The sequence below is a fragment of the Microchirus variegatus genome (assembly GCF_963457635.1).
Source record: "Microchirus variegatus genome assembly, chromosome: 1".
Taxonomy (NCBI): domain Eukaryota; kingdom Metazoa; phylum Chordata; class Actinopteri; order Pleuronectiformes; family Soleidae; genus Microchirus; species Microchirus variegatus.
This window is the reverse complement of record NC_139802.1, coordinates 21141457-21158248: the sequence shown is the minus strand read 5'-3', so window position 1 is coordinate 21158248 and position 16792 is coordinate 21141457. Positions and strand designations below refer to the sequence as shown.

General features: G+C 41.4%; 1 protein-coding gene across 1 annotated transcript in view; it reads left to right on the top strand.

Annotated features, from left to right (window-relative positions):
• The window catches only part of cspg5a (chondroitin sulfate proteoglycan 5a), a gene marked incomplete at both ends in the record, with an annotated part of 46121 nt that overhangs the window by 18614 nt on the left and 10715 nt on the right, over positions 1-16792 (top strand). Inside the window, one exon of the mRNA XM_083893233.1 lies at positions 13521-13709. Within this exon, the coding sequence (XP_083749359.1) occupies positions 13521-13709 (189 nt within the window). The remainder of the gene's footprint in view (positions 1-13520; positions 13710-16792) is intronic.

Genomic DNA, 16792 nt, shown 5'->3' with positions numbered 1-16792 from the left:
ATAGACAGTTAAATCATAAAATGTTACATTATTTAGAAAAGTGGACTTGCATGTGAAAATCAATGATTAAAACTCAAAGACTATGTGGCTATATGACGCCAAAATAAAAGCCAGACCACAAAATATAATTTAATGTAGTTTAATTTTAAGAAGTGCAGCCCAGGCTTGTAATTCTATTATCCAGAGTCAGTGTGTTCTGTAGTTAAGAGGCATAAAAGCCTCACCGCCACTTTTTATGAGGCGCACACGGAACATTTAGAAGGTAAGCAGTGGAGTAAGTGATTTGCCCTGGACATAAAATGAAAGACTATATCTGATGTGAGGAGGAGGAGTAAAGTCATTGAAAGCTTCATAAATAAGTAAGAGAAGTTAAAAAAGATTAAAGATACATGAATTCAGAGCAGTGGCGATGCAGCGGGGGTTATTTCCTATCTTAATTCAAGAGCATATTATATTGATTAGGATTAAGAAATAACCCCCTTACAGCGAGGTCACATTTATTTTTTCTTGTGAATGAGTGAGTGAGTTGTGTGTTTCTGCCTTCTTTAAGTCATGGTAATGCATGATAAGGAACATACAGTTAGGCCCATAAATATTTGGACATCTGCACAGTTCTCTTTATTTTGGCTCTATGCACCACTACAATGGATTTGAAATGAAACGAACAAGATGTGCTTTAACTGCACACTTTCAGCTTCAATTTGAGAGTATTTACATCCAAATCAAGTGAACGGTGTAGGAATTACAACACTTTCTATATGTGCCTCCCACTTTTTAGGGGACCAAAAGTAATTGGACAAACTAAACAATCATAAATCAAACGTTCATTGTTCAATACTTGGTTACAAATCCTTTGCAGTCTTTTTTTTTGCAGCCCTTGTCTAAAAGGTAGACAAAAAATCTGAGAATATTAGCAGGGTTTCTCAATCCTGGTCCTGTAGGACCTACTGCCTGTGCTGCATGTTTTAGATGTTTCCCAGCTCCAACACACACTGATTCAAATAAATGGGTCTTTATTTGGCTTTTACAGAGCTTGATGATGAGCTGACTATTTGAATCAGCTGTTTTTGGAGCAGGGAAACATCTAAAACAGGCAGCGCAGTGGGTCCTGCAGGATCAGGATTGAGAAACCATTGGCTTAGAGTAAGTATTTTTATCCTGGCTCCTGATTTGAAAACCATTAAAGGTGTTGTCAGCATACCATCAACGATCTAAACAACAGATTACAAGTGAATGAAGGAGCTGCAGAGACTCATTCACTGCAGGGCAGAAGCACTGTATGGGTCAAAGGAACCCTGGCACACATGAGGACCAGTATGTTCCTGTGTATGTGTGTGTGTTGAGTGAGTGACTTGTCTCAATAACTGTGTGTGTGTGTGTGTGTGTTACAGCTGCACTCGTACATCAGGCCAATTCAATTAGAGCGGGAGATGAATGTTTGGACCTTTAGGCCTCTGCGGTAAAACACACGACCTTTGAAGTGCTGTTCACTGACCTCAGCTCAGCCTGACACGCAGTTTCTCTCTCTCTCTCTCTCTCTCTCTCTCTCTCTCTCTCTCACACACACACACACACACACACACAAATACTGACATGCACGACAGCGGAACAAAACTGGAGCTGATAACGTGCAACTTACTGCTTTGACTGGAGTGCCAATGTTGTCCATTAGCGACACATAGAGTTATGTTGATGTCACGGTACACATACGACAAAAAAAAAAAACCTGCTAATCATGTTTTGCTCACTGGTCAAAAAACCTTTAATTATTAGGATTTAAACTTTTTTTGTGTGCAGTAAAACCTGGATTTATATGATAATTTCCTCGTCATTTACGGTACTTTCGCTGATGACCGCCCTCTACTGGTATAAAACACAGTTAACAAAGCATGTGACAAATGATGTATTCATACGTTGATAAATGGCAATAAACCAACTCATGGGTCATCATTAATGATCCCTGCAGAATTAACGCTTTAAGAAGCAGTTGCAGATTCTTCACCTATGTGTCGTACACCCTTTAGCCTACCATCTAATGGGTTGCTGGAATTGTGCAAATCTATGCCTTTACATTTTATTTACATTACCTGACATTGACAAAAAAACAAAAAAACAACAGGAAGCTGTTTGTGTTAAAAACTCGTGGAATTCATATAAACGTCACTTTCTGTTTACTCATTACAATACAGATTATATGGATTAAATAAAAATAAATTAATACAAATAATAAATAAATGTAAAATATATAAATACATTAACAGATAGATAGCTCTCTATACAGCTAGCTAGCTCGATAGCTTAGCTAGTTAGCTCAATAGATAGATAGATAGATAGATAGATAGATAGATAGATAGATAGATAGATAGATAGATAGATAGATAGATAGATAGATAGATAGATAGATAGATAGATAGATAGATATTTTTTTGTTTTAATGTGGTTTCTGTAGGAGGACAAACATTCTTACGTGGTAAAAACAAACCGGCGGGTGTGCCTTGGGTCATGGATCCCAAAGGTAAAAAGAGAAAGATAGCTGATGAGAACCGGCTCCAAACAGATTTGTTTTTTTGCGTTTTTGGTCCAATATGGCTCTTTGAACATTTTGGGTTGCCGACCCCTGGTCTAGACTGTGACACGAGACGGTTTTTGATGTCATGTCACGTTTGTTGTGGCTAAATTACACTCTACACACTCTACTGACCACATTACTATCTCTGTGTAAGTGCTTTACATGGCAGTCAGCATATTTCCTCTACTGAAGATATCCGTGGCATCTCCGGTGCTGGCTCTCACGTCCCCCTCTGAATGATGGAACTTTGACAGTGTTTGCATCGTAAATCACTCCTTCCTCTGGCCCTGACCGCCATATTTGGAGGAACAGATGATCGAAAAGGAATACAGATGCAGAGGAGAAGGAGTTAATATTCAGACTGTTTATCATATTAAAGGAGAGAAAATGAGGGCGGTAGGGAGGGAGAGAGTGATGGAGAGAAAAGAGGTCAAGAGACTGTCGGAGGGAAAATTAAAAGAGAACAAGAGAAAGAAGTAAAGAGTGAGGAGGTGAAAGAGGGAGTGAGTCACAATCGTGCAACTGCTGCCAGTATGGAAACGACTGAGGCGAGCCAGGTCGAATTTACTGTGTGTGTGTGTGTGTGTGTGTGTGTGTGTGTGTGTGTGTGTGTGTGTGTGTGTGTGTGTGTGTGTGTGTGTGTGTGTGTGTGTGTGTGTGTGTGTGTCCTGCAGCTTGATGTAATTAAGCGAAGTTTTGAGCAGCAACAACAGTTCATATCCATTTTAGATTTTCGTGATCACATCATGGAAACACACGCACACACACACACACACACACACACACACACACACACACACACACACACACACACACACACACACACAAACACACACACACACACACACACAGAGTGAGGATTAGGGGGTGTGTTAAGGATAACTTCCATGGCAAACAGTGTGGGGTTGTGGGATCGGGGCCAGAGGTCAAACACACAAGATTTATGTCTGCTGAGAAGGCCAGGACAACACGCACACACACACACACGCTCAGTCTGGCCTGACGTCTTTCACACACACACACACACATAGGCATAAGTCATCGTTTTGTATCTGCTTACTGACCACACACACATAAACAATGACATCACAGTGCTGCATCGTTTTTGGGCTCAAATTCCACAGCATGCTTTTATTTTGAAAGATCTGACAATGGCAACATGGTATGAGTTTTCCTGTCACATGGTGCATTTAAAAACAGGTGTGACAGGGAAAACAAATAGTATGACATATATATATATATGTATAAAATATAAAAAGACATTAAAGATGTTGTCAGATGCAGATTTGAACAAAAAGCAGCAGTTTAAAATTGAGCTACTAATTAAGCTAAAAATACAGATTAATGGATTAAATTAAAATGAATTAATAAAAACAATACATCCATCCATCCATTATCTACCGCTTTATCCTCCACCAGAGGGTCGCGGGGGGTGCTGTGCCTATCTCAGCAGACATTGGGCGATAGGCGGGGTACACCCTGGACGGTTCGCCAGTCCATCACAGGGCCATATATAGAGACAAACAACCATTCACTCACACTCTCACACCTACGGTTAATTTAGAGTGACCAATTCACCTAATCCCCATATTGCATGTTTTTGGACTGTGGGAGGAAGCCGGAGAACCCGGAGGAAACCCACGCACACACGGGGAGAACATGCAAACTCCTTGCAGAAAGGCCCTTGTTCCGAAGATGTTCCAAACGGGCCTCGAACCCAGGAACCCGGGTCTTCTTGCTGCAAAGACAAGAGTGCTAACCACTACACCAACAATCCATAGATAGATAGATAGTACTGTAATAACAAGGAATTCCATTAGTCTTTTTTGTGTATTAATATAAAAACAAACAAATTAAATTCCTTGTTATTTCAGTCTGTAGAGACAAATCCGTGCGTCCCCTCCGGATCAGATGTTGAAGTGCTCTCTCTGGAAAGTAAACAGCACATTATACTGTATATAACTGCAGTTACGGGACACATCTGCACGCCGGTAATTGCAGTTTACGGCGTGGTGAGTGCTCTCCTGTGAGTTTGTTTAACTGGGGCTTTGGTTTCACTCATAACCACGCGTCCACGCTGATGAACTCAAACCAGCCGCTCGTTATGTACAGGAGGAGCACAGTCTGATTTACCGCCAGCAGAGACACACATTTGATGAGCAAACATAAACGCTCTAAATGAGGTGATAGTGGGGGACATAAAAAATAATTGTTTTGGACAGTACACACACACACACACACACACACACACATACACACACACATACTCTATTTTCAGGAATGTTCCTGCAGCATCACAGAATTTTACCGTAAGTCGATGTTTGTGGGCTCTTCTTAAAAACCAGGATTCATTTGTTTTTGGCCCAAACTCTGGAAAAAGGAGCTGCTTCCCCGGAGTCAGAGATGCAAAAAAAACATGTAAACATTATCACCACAGTTTCATTTTGTTGAATTCTTCTGATTCTGAATCTTTGCACACGAGTTTAGGAGAATCTGCAAAACGTTTTTGTATCTTATTGGCTTTTTATCCAGGCAGGACCTGGTGTTTAAAATCTCTAAATGCCACCCATGCGTTTTTTCGTGTACACAAACAGCTCCACATACAGGCCTGGCCATAGTGTGTATGATTCTTTGAACGAGGCCTTTTTAAGACGATGGTACCAAAGACCTTCTCCATGTTACCCTGATTCTTTTTAGCTTTCTCGTTGTTTTAAGTTCTTAATATGTGAGCCTTGAATGTTGCATTTTTACTGCCCGTATTTTATTTATTTTTATTATATTTTAGGGGTGCTTTGCTAATCTCATCTGGACAGATAACCAGTCCATGGTTTTTGAATCTTACCAGTACTTATGCCAAATTCTCTCAGCGACAACGGGAAGTTAAAGCTCACATAGAGTGGTCCTGTTGCACATATATGTTAGTTATGGAGGTCTACTTACATACATTAACTTGTTTTTATGGTCAAAAACCTCCTAGTTGCTGTAAACGAGCCGATAGTAATCTTTCTTTTCTGACGCTGTCCTGGGCCGCGATATTTCAGACATAAATCTCATCCCCAGAAGAGTGTGTTGTGATTGGCCAGCCAGCGTAGAGCCTTCCCAACTGTCTTGTGATTGGCCAATACCCGGAAGTGACATAATCAGCACACCCGCTCTCAGAAGCGCAGCTCCCCCCTCTGGAACGTTGGAGGCACTGCTACTCATTATCAAAACATTGTTTTAACAATGTTTAAAAATAGCTTCTTCACGACTCCCTTTTATGACTTTGACCCGGAGTCAGACCCAGAGTCAGAAGACACTGTCGCTCGTGAAACGCCTCCACAACTGACGTTATTCTTCGCCTGCGGTACAATGTACGCAACCGGATGTGCCCGGAGCAGGATGATCTGCATTTCAGGAGAACTGCTGCTTACGTAACTGGACCTGGTTTTTTCAGAGATCTCGCTGAACTCGAGATTACAATAAAACACAGCGTTCACAGCAATGGCTGAACTGTTTGTTTCGAACCTTCAGGGCTGTGTAAACAAGGTAATGACGCAGATACACACTAAAAAACAGCGTTAATTGGAACTTCCGGTCTAGGTCCGCTTTAACAGTAGGGTTAAAAAGTGAAGCCAAGGAAATTGGGATGAACGTAGCTGTTAGCCACCGGGGGGCGACTCTCCAGGTTGCAAAATGTATTCCATTTGAATGGAAGTCAATGGGAAATAATCAGTAAACCATGAATGGTCTCAATTAGTGATGTCAGGTTTTTTTTTTTATATATAAATTATGTTCCCATTTATTGGAAAATAGACGATAAATATGAGTGGACACCTGTGTGATGGACAGCTGGTCTTGTCCACTTAACGCCTGATTGCAGGTTCCTGATTAAATCATGAATCTTGAGGCTTCAAAACAGGACTTTGTTGTTCGTCTGTGGTTGTTACGACGAAGGTTATCATATTTCCCTGTGCGTGACGAGAGCTGGTGTGGTGATGTTTTATTGTTGGACTCTGGATGATGTTTTCAGGTCCAGGGAGAATATGATTGGACTTTGGTGGTGATACTGACACATTTTAAAGAAAAAAAAACCTTAACCTTGTGAGATAGGTTAGTGAAACTGAGTGGCTGTGAGTTTCTCTCGTTTAAGTTGATTTGTTCTTAATGAGGCACAGCAGAGATCTGGATCCCTCCCGGGGGAAGGGTAGGGAAAACAAACATGTGACGTACAATAACACAATCACATGTGTGTTGCAGATGGAGGCGGGCTGGATTTTGCACAATCGCTATCTTTTTTTGTTTGTTTATTCATCCTAATATGCTCTCAAGTAGCAGCAAAGTTGAGAAGACAGATGTGAGCAACAGTAAGCTGTCACTATTGTCACTATTCTGCTCACTGCACTCAGGATCAGGATGGATGAAGCTCTTCACCGCCCACAATCTCATTTAATCAATCAAATCAGGTTTTTTTTTTTTGTTATTGTTTTTTTAAATCCTGCCCTCAGCCTGAACCGTAGTGATGCTTCCTCTATTTTAATGAGACAGTAACTAAACTCTTTGTGGGCCATGTGTGAGTGGCTAGTCTTATTCTCCTCATATCCATGTTGGTCCTCTCTGGGTTCTCCAGTTTCCTATTGCAATCCAAAAACGTTCAGAGGTTAACTATAAATTGACCGTAGGTGTGAATGTGATGAACCTGTGATGGACAATGTGACCTCTGCAATTCATCCTATCTCAACCGGGACTGACTCCGCTCTCTGTGACTCTCAAGTGGAGGATGAAACCGAGTGAGTGAGAGAACAACTCTTTACTTTTTTTACTCACAGAAACTGTGTTGAACTCTCTCTCTGTCTCCTGACCTTTAAATACCTTCTGCTCCTCATGTTCACCTCACTCTCAGTGCCTCACACTCTGCTGCTCATTTAAAATATGCATTAACACAATTTAAATATGCATTCCTGTCACTCCACGTCCAGCTTTTCTGTTCCACCCTTCAGCTTCTTCTATATCCAAAACAACTTGTGCTTTCCCTTTCCTTTGCAAAGAGACGTGCAGTATATAAAATTTGAATAGAAATCACTGTCGGAGGTTTATTTTTGGGCCTTCAGCAAAATCTGCAAATGTTCCTTAACTCTCGGTGAAGGGCGATGATTATAGATGCAGAGAGATTAGTGTACAAGTTTGACTACACACATCAAATCAACTATATAATAGCGCTTTTCCATTATATAGTGCTAGCACAACTCAGTTTTTTTGCTTTTCCCATTAGTGATAGTACCTACTTTGTTTGTTTTTTAGTACCTGCTCTGGCGAGGTTCCAAGTGAGCTGAGCCCATACTAAAATGTGACGTCAACAGACTGCAGGCCACTGATTGGTCAGAGAGTGTCGTCACTGGAAGAGTCATGAGTGTGGCGTCCGAAACAAGAATCCAAGTGAACAATGAACTGTAGATCAGTTAAAAAAGACTTAAAAATTCCTGAAGACATGCGTTAATCTCCAAATTTTAGCAAATGAAATGTCTTAAATCTCAATATTTAACAGATTTTTACAGTCTGGTGTATTGAGCCGGGTGATCGTGAGTCATATTCAGTTCAGCGACGTATCGACGGAAGAACTGAACAAGTCGTTTTTATGTCGTGTATGAAATGACGTCACGGCAGTTTCGTGCGGTTGTGCTACGACGACCCCGCACGCATTTAGGAGGTACTATGAAGTAATGGAGCCAAACCGCGCAGCCAAGTTGTGCCGTGCTACAGCTGTATTGTGAAAAAAGCACCAAAAGCTGCTTGTCAGAATCTGAGGTATCTGTATCGATCAAAAACGGTCAACACTATGAAAGCTAATCAACTGGAATCATTTCACCAATCAGACGTATTGATACCCTGGTTTTGGGCCAAATCAAGTGTCATTTGTAAAAGTACCATCACTGCCTGCTCTCCACCACCAGCTTTTACACTCACACTCTCTTGACCTGAGTGTCTTTAGCTAGCTCCTGCGTGTTGGTCGCCTCTCGCTCCTGCTGTTTCACCCTCCATATACTCCTCATCAAAAGCAGCAGGAGGTTTTATTAAGGGCGGCTAATGCCACGACTGGCCCCCGTTGTCACTGTTTGCGAGTTAAATTAAAGTCTCCCTCTCCACTCCACTCTCGCTCTGGCGTGTCTTTGTTTGCCTCTCGCTGTCTCGCCCCAGTGAGCCGAGGCTAATCAGGTGAATGTTGAGGGGATTTTCACTGAGCTCACAGTAATGTGGCTCAGGTCAGCCATGATGCTTGTGACTCTAAAGTGCAGCCACGGTGATGGAGAAAATGATGTGAGTTTTTTGGGTGGGACTGCTGCAGGATGATGTGTGTGCGTTATTTTATACAGATGGGTCTCAGCCTCAGAGGAATCAGCGCTTTCAACATCAGAAAGATGTCTGGCAGGCAATGGATTTTGTTTTTATTCCTGATGTGAGGTCATTTTCTAATTTGATCTCTGCTCTGTGCTGCTGTCCTGGATCCATCCAGGGGCGTTTCAAGAGAGTGTGTGTGTGTGGGGGGGAGGGGGGGGGGGGGGGGCTCAGGAAACTGTGGGCACCCTTGGGCTGGGAAAAAAGCAATTAGTGCCTCATAAAGGCCGTAATTGAAAGAATCCTTGCTTTAGTTCAAGGTTCGCTCCTTCTTGCTTCTTCTCGCAAAGCTTTTTGCCGCCACCACCTGAGACTCCGCCTTTCTATTAGTGCTGGGCACATTAACAGCGTTAACTGTGTCAACGATAACACGTTAACACGCAATGCGTTTCCATGACAACTGATCGGAAAAAGCTGTGTGTGACGCCATATTTACGTGGCACGGCACCATAGTCCAGGCGTTTCCCAGTTAGCTCCATTAGCTGTGTTAGCGCTGTTAGCGTGCCTACAGTTGAACTGGAGCGGTCTGTTTATTCAACGAAAAGAGCAGCGCTACAAATAGCCAGCGTACCTGTGTACTGTGTCCTGTGGCTCCGTGCAAAATAAATCACATGGCCATTTGATTATCTGTCAGCAAATGTTGCTATTTTTACCCCTAAATTGTTCAAATAACAGAATAGAAAAGAATGCCTTTATTGTCATTGCATTTAAGTACAATGAGATTAATAGAGCTAATCCAGTAAAGTGCGTCAACACATATACACTTAAAAAAATCCATTTACAACACATTCATTGCAAATTTTCACCCTTACACACACACATACACATGCATACACACGTTTCAATACATCCTCCCACCATCCATTGCAACATTGCAAACATCCTCCATGCAGCCTATGTGATAAATAATAAAAGCCTGTGATAAATAATAGTAAAAAATAAACAAGCGCAAAGTGCTGAGTAACAATGCAAATGACATTATTAAAAAAGTTTAGCTTCATTTAAAATTGATATTGCGTTGGGAAAGAAGCTATTCCTAAACCTGCTAGTCCTTGTTTTTTAGACATCTGTAACGTCTCCCTGAGGGCAAGAGTTCAAACAGTGAGTGACCAGGGTGAGAAATAATTTATATACAGTCATCATCAAATCTGTTTGTCCAACATCCTTGATTTATGACCAAGCAGCAATCGAAAATGACTTTCCTATCATGTTTGTGCAGCTGTGTAGTCGAACGACCAATAGGAGGCACCTTCTTTGTCTGAACTGTCCTGTGATTGGTCCAAACTTTCTGTCATAAAAGGCCAGATTTCTGAAGTCTCTCTCTCTCTAACTTCATTCATATTATCCTGAAAGGTTATTATGCAATTATTGATAAATAACATCACACGTTCAGCCTCTCAGAAGCTTTTGTCCGGACTTATAATCATGTTGTTTTTTTTTTGGATAGTGGTGGCGCTCTACGCCGTAGAGGAACAAGTTACATCAGGCTGAGGTTAGAACAGGTCAGTTCAGCTCTGGGTTTTGTTTTCCCAAACATTTTCTCATAATAAACTAACCCAACGGTCACCTTTGACTGCTGCGTTTTCCTTCTGATGTCAGAGAGAGAGGGAAAAAAATCAGTTGCACAATCTGAAAGCAGAGACATGATTCAGCTGGAGGCGCTCGGTCGAGTGCAGCACAGGTGGGGGGAGACTGGAGGAGGGAAGGAGGGAGGGATGATGGAGGGGAGGCAAAGAGTCAGTGAATAATAAAAAAAAAGATTTTCAACAGGACAAGCAGCAGGAGCGAAGGAGTGCAGGAGGAGAGAGAGAGAGGAAAATGGCCACTCTGTGATGGAATGGGACATGTCATGCCGCGTTTGTGGCTCAGCTGGGTTGCCGTGACGACCGGCACATCCTCCATACAGCGTCCCTCCACCTGACCCTGACTTGCACATGAACCTCGTCTTTGGGACACGCAAAATTGTGCAGAGGTGGAGTGTAGCTGGAAATATCACACACACACACACACACACACACACACACACACACACACACACACACACACACACACACACACACACACACACACACACACACACACACACACATACACGTTAGGCAAAGAGGGGACTGTCATTCTTCACAGACAAACAGGGGACTTGGGTTTCTGGTCATTTTTAAATAAAAACAAAACCATAGAAATTTTACTTTAAAGGTCTTTTACCACATTATTACTTAAAATGTGCTTTATGAAAAATGTCCCCTGTTCAACGTGAGTCCCCTACTGGTTCTACTGGTTGACGAGTGGACACACACACATGCGCACAAGCATAACTACTTTAGCATTAGTGGTGAGGACATCATAGACACTGTAACCTTAACCCTGAGGAACTGGTCATGTAAAGGTTTAAGGGCTAAGGTTTGCTTTGTGGCTAAGTTAAGGTTATGGAAAAGGCTTTGGATAGGCTGATGGATATGCAGAGTCCTTAAAAGGATTTATATGTGTGTGTCTTGTATGGGTGTCTTTGTGAGGACCAAAAAAACCATTGGGAGTGAGGACATTTTTGGCTGGTTCTCACGTTCTGTCACACCTTAAAAGGGCTGATACTTGGTTTTAGACTTAGAATTGGGTTTAGGTTAAAGTAAGGGTTAAGGTTAGCCACTTAGGTCAGATGGTAACACTGACCTTAGCAGTAGTCCTAATGGAGACTAAAACCTGGTCCAAACTGGTTAAGGTAAGGGATAAGGCTTTGGATAGACTGTCTCAATGAATGGAAGTCAATGCAGAGTCCGTAAAAGATTGATTTGAATGCAGTCACCAACCACTTTATTAGAAACATCTGCACACATGTTTTGACCATCTATACTACAGTTTGGGGTCACCTATACAATTTGTTTTGTGTTTTCCATTAAAAGTCACATTTTTATTCACCAAAAGAGTAGCAAAATTAATAGAAAATACAGTCAAGGCATTGACAAGATTAGAAATAATGATTTTTCTCTTTCGTCAAAGAACCAGCAAAACTGTTTTCAGCTGTGCTAACATCATTGCACAAGGGTTTTCAAGGGTTTTCTAATCATCCAATAGCCTTCTAACACCATTAGCAAACACAATGTACCATTAGAACACTGGAAATGGGCCTCTATACACCTATGCACATATTCTATTAAAAACAGACGTTTGCAGCTAGAATAGTCGTTTACCACATTAACAATGTATAGAGTGTATTTATGATTCATTTAATGTTATATTCATTGGAAAAAAGTGTTTTTTTAAGTGATTTCTAAGTGTTATGTTTTAAAAACCTGGAGAACCGTCTCTTATCGAAGCCGTTCCGGTGGACACTGAGTTGTAATAATGCACAGCCACACATCTCACATTTTTCCACTCGTGAGACAGCGAGGTGGCAGCGGCGGCGTCGTCGTCGTCGCTGCTCAGCAGCGCTGTTGTCTCGTTAAGTGGTGAAATAGATTTGTGCCAGCAGAATGAAGACGGAGCCATCTGTCCACCATTTACGTCCCCTGGCAGATCACGTTCTCTGCCAAACGGCCACAGAGAGAGTCTGAGTACATCCACACGTGGACGCCCATATGTACTGTGTTATATCTTTGAGGAGCACGTGTCTTTAATGACTGTGCTTTGTGTGTGTGTGTGTGTGTGTGTGTGTGTGTTACACAGAATATCTGTGTGTGTGTTTGTGTAGGATGACATTGAACATGTTTAAAATCCCCAGAGGGCATTTCTTTTTTTGTGTCCTTTCACTGTGATTTTTCCGTGGTGCTAACGCATCTGTGGTCCAATATTTCACAATAATGCTCAAGATTTATGTAACAGGCACCATGTTGCTGGACATGTGACCATTTTATTCATTTAATCAATTTTTTTATTAATATACAGCTAAAATAATGAGGAACAGAAAGGAAATCCTCAGGTAGAACAGGGAGGCTTAAAAAAATTATGCTAAAATGCATTTAGTACAATTTGAGAGATTTTTTTGGTTTTCTTTTCAGCTATCTGATAAAATACAACAGTTATTGTTATTATTATTGTTATTATTATTATATAATTAAAAATGATGCACAAAATAGGTTAACTTAAATAAACTCTGATTGAACAGCACTTATGGTCTGCATTAAAAAACAAACTGGATGAAATACTGCCGTATAGGGCAAGTTCCTAAGAGCAAACGTAAAAAAAAAAAAAAAATAATAATAATTGCCTGATTAATTAATAATAATCAGCCAGTGTCAATAAAAACTGACACGGAAGTCAGTCGGAGCATCTCAAGGATTCTCTAGGGTGTGTTTTTATTTAAAGTCTTGCTAGATGACACCTTGGACTCAGACTTTCCGTTAGTCTGCCGTAATTTATCATCTATTTTCCTCTAAATTGGATCATATTTTTCTATTCTATATACAACTGACAAGGCTAATGAAGAAGACCTCGAATTAGAGATTGAGACCATTAACTCCTCAGGAAAATGCTAATTTTCCCTTTTTAGACTTTCATTCAAACAGAGTTCTTTTTCCTCCCAGGCAAACTACATCTCTATATAAAACCGCATGTCCACTAACCGTCCTCTCTGACCTCTCCTCAGATGCAACGTCCAGGATTACATCTGGCACAAGGGCGCTCGCTGCGAGTCGGTGGTGACCGAGTTCCAGGTGATGTGTCTGGCCGTGGGCGCCTCGGCCCTGGTGCTGCTGCTGCTCTTCATGATTGTCGTCTGCTTCGCCAAGAAGCTCCACGTGCTCAAGACGGAGAACAAGAAGCTGCGCAAGCGCAGGTGAGGCAAGCTGAAAACGCGTGACAACTAATACCAAATCCATGACAATCTTTATTTATAATCAGGGCTCTACTTTTGGCTCATATATTCTTCATATTTCATTTTTCGTTAAAGGGATTTTAGGGAATCGGAAAGGTGCAATTACGTCTGTCCACACTTATGTCAATTAATATGCATGAATGATGTGTGGTTCTCTGATAGAAATCATTAATGCGTGACACAATCAAAAACGTATATATTAATGTAAGGATGAGAACTTAAATGGTGTTTTTATGTGGATATGGTAAGATGTGAATATGTATACACTCTTAGAAATAAAAGTGCTAAGTAGAAACATATAAGGTTCTTCGGCTTGTCCTCATAGGAGAACCCTTTTTGGCTCCAGGTAGAACCTTTTTATAAAATTTCCACCTGGAACTCTTTTGGAGGGTTCCACCAAGAACCTTTTAAAACCCTTTATTCAGGAAAGGGTTTTTAAAGGGTTCTCTGGATCAAAATGGTTCTTACTGGAACCATTAGTGTTACCAAGAACTCTTGAAAAAAGCAAATGAAGCAAATGGTTCCAGGTAGAACCTCAGCCCTTGTAGAAGGACCCTTTTGGAACCCTTATTTCTAAGAGTGTAGAGGACACATTCTTAAAAAAACAACCTTGTAAGGCAAAATATTAGTACATATATTATGATGTAAATTATTACCTATTGTGAGTCTGTATAAGGAGTAAAATATGCCGAGAACTAACATGTGTATAAGGAGGGAAATTATGTAAAGAGCACTAGAAAAATACTGTGATATTTATATTTATATGTCTCTTTCCGTTTGTGAACAAAGCAAAAAATAGTCAATTTCATGTTTGGGAAATTCTGAACAAGATTTTTGAACATTTCCGATATTTTATGGACCCAAACATGTAATTGATTCATCTAGAAGATCATCACCACAGTCTCCAATTATGAAAACAATCATTAGTTGCAGCCCTAATGTAGAACAATCACGAGTGGAACAAATAAACTCTAGCCTTTATGATTTGTCGTTTGTATTTTCAATTGAAAATGATTTAATGTTCAGCCCTTAAACGATCGATCAAAATGGAAAAGTAATGACTTTAGTGCCTTGCTCGGTGGAATCGAGACCCAGCATCTGCCACATGTGAACCTGCAGTTCCACGCCGAGAGTCTGAGAGTCGGCAGCGATACATTACCCCTCATCAATTTTAATGAGTGGAGCAGAAAGCTTTATTTGTGTGGCTGACGCTGCTGCCTCTGGGCCAAAACTGCTGCCCCCACTGGTGTTCGGTGTAAAGTTGAGAGAGTGACAGAGGCAGATTGGTCGATAAAGAGAGAGAGTTTAGAAGAAATAAAACAACAGCTTTAAAGGGACAGTTCAGTTTTAGTTCAGTGCGATGGCATTGACACATCATCAATACTCACTCTCCCAAACACACCAGCGAACACGCTGACATTTCACTGAACCAGTCACTTAACAAAGGGTTTATAAACATATTATCATATATTATATATCACATATTATCAACTCCCTGCTTACTTGAGCCCACTATATCTCAAGAATATTGGTTACTGTCTTGATCTCGTCATGAAAAACTGCCTTTATCAGCTGGAAGCTGAACTGTGTCTTCTCCTGCACCAAAGTCCATAGAGAAAATCAGTGATTTTACATCACAGCACACGGCAGTGTTTGAACCGCCGTTGCCTCCGTCAGCGCGTTCACACGTGTCGTGTTGTGACTTTGAGGTCTGAAATCCAGTGTTTGGATTTACCAAAGTGGCACAAACTCACCAAATGAGGCAGCGATCGACCAGAATCTCCTGTGTCTAAGTGTGCTAAAAACGCTGCTTTTCTCTATGGACTTTGGTGTGGGAGAGAGAGTGGTTTACAAAATGTATTTTCCAGCCAATGTAGGGCCATGTTACTGGTGAGATAACGTGCCAAACCTCATACAACCACTCCTCTGTATTTACATTGCTTTAGATAGATAGAGAAGGAGAAAGAAGAGGAGAGTGGGGAGGATGAGGAGGGTCTGCTCTAGACGGCAAGAAGGGATATTGGGTCGAGGGGGGAAGGGCGACAATGACAGTGAACACAGACAAGGACAGTCTGGTGGAGGGGGTTGGATATGTGTGTGTGTGTGTGTGTGTGTGTGTGTGTGTGTGTGTGTGTGTGTGTGTGTGTGTGTGTGTGTGTGTGTGTGTGTGTGTGTGTGTGTGTGTGTGTGTGTGTGTGTGTGTGTGTGTGTGTGTGTGTGTGTGAGAGAGAGAAAAGTATGAGCGTTGTGGTGAGCGAGTGAGGAGGACAATGAAGGAATGCAGGAGATGAACTGAAGGAGAAATAATCTGGTATCGAAAGTGTTCTTTTCTGTGAAAAAGAGAGCGAATCGCTCCGATAATTTCCTGAGGAGCTCCTTCTCCACTAGTTTCAGTCTCGTCAGTATAGCTATCTGATGTGGACGGTTCACGCAGAAATCCGACATAATTCAGTTTGAACGAGGGACCGAATCAAAGCTGTTGAAGCGTAACCACGGCAACAGTGTCCTTGTTCTTCATGGGGCTTGTCTTCAGGTGTGTTTTTGGTTGTTTCTGCAAAAAAGTACAACAAACTCTCGCCCATTTTGTCGTATATTTAGCCAACGAGGGCATCAGGGTCTGATAGAAGCTGGTTTTATGATGCCTTTTCTTGTCAGAGCCCGTTAAGTGTCACAAGATCTGGACACGCGAAGCTCTTCCATTGGACGCACAGACGAGCCTAAACTCGTTTACGTCGAAGCAAAATGGGTATTTTAACTGAAATATCTCCCAGCTATCAAAGTACAATGAAAATCAGACTTTAATCAAATCTATTTCTGGGGAAATCTTAAGAGATTATAACTCGTTTAATTCTAGTTTGTCTGTTTTTGATTTTTTTAAAAGATCATTGTGTATGCTGACGACACCCTGATGTTTGCAGATGCCTACGTTAAAAAAAAACCCTTAAAGCTTCGTTATTTCCATTTGAAATACGTGATACGAGATGGACGGAGCAGTTAAACTGCAGGAGGGGAGAATGAGAGCGACGGACTGAATATAAAACAGC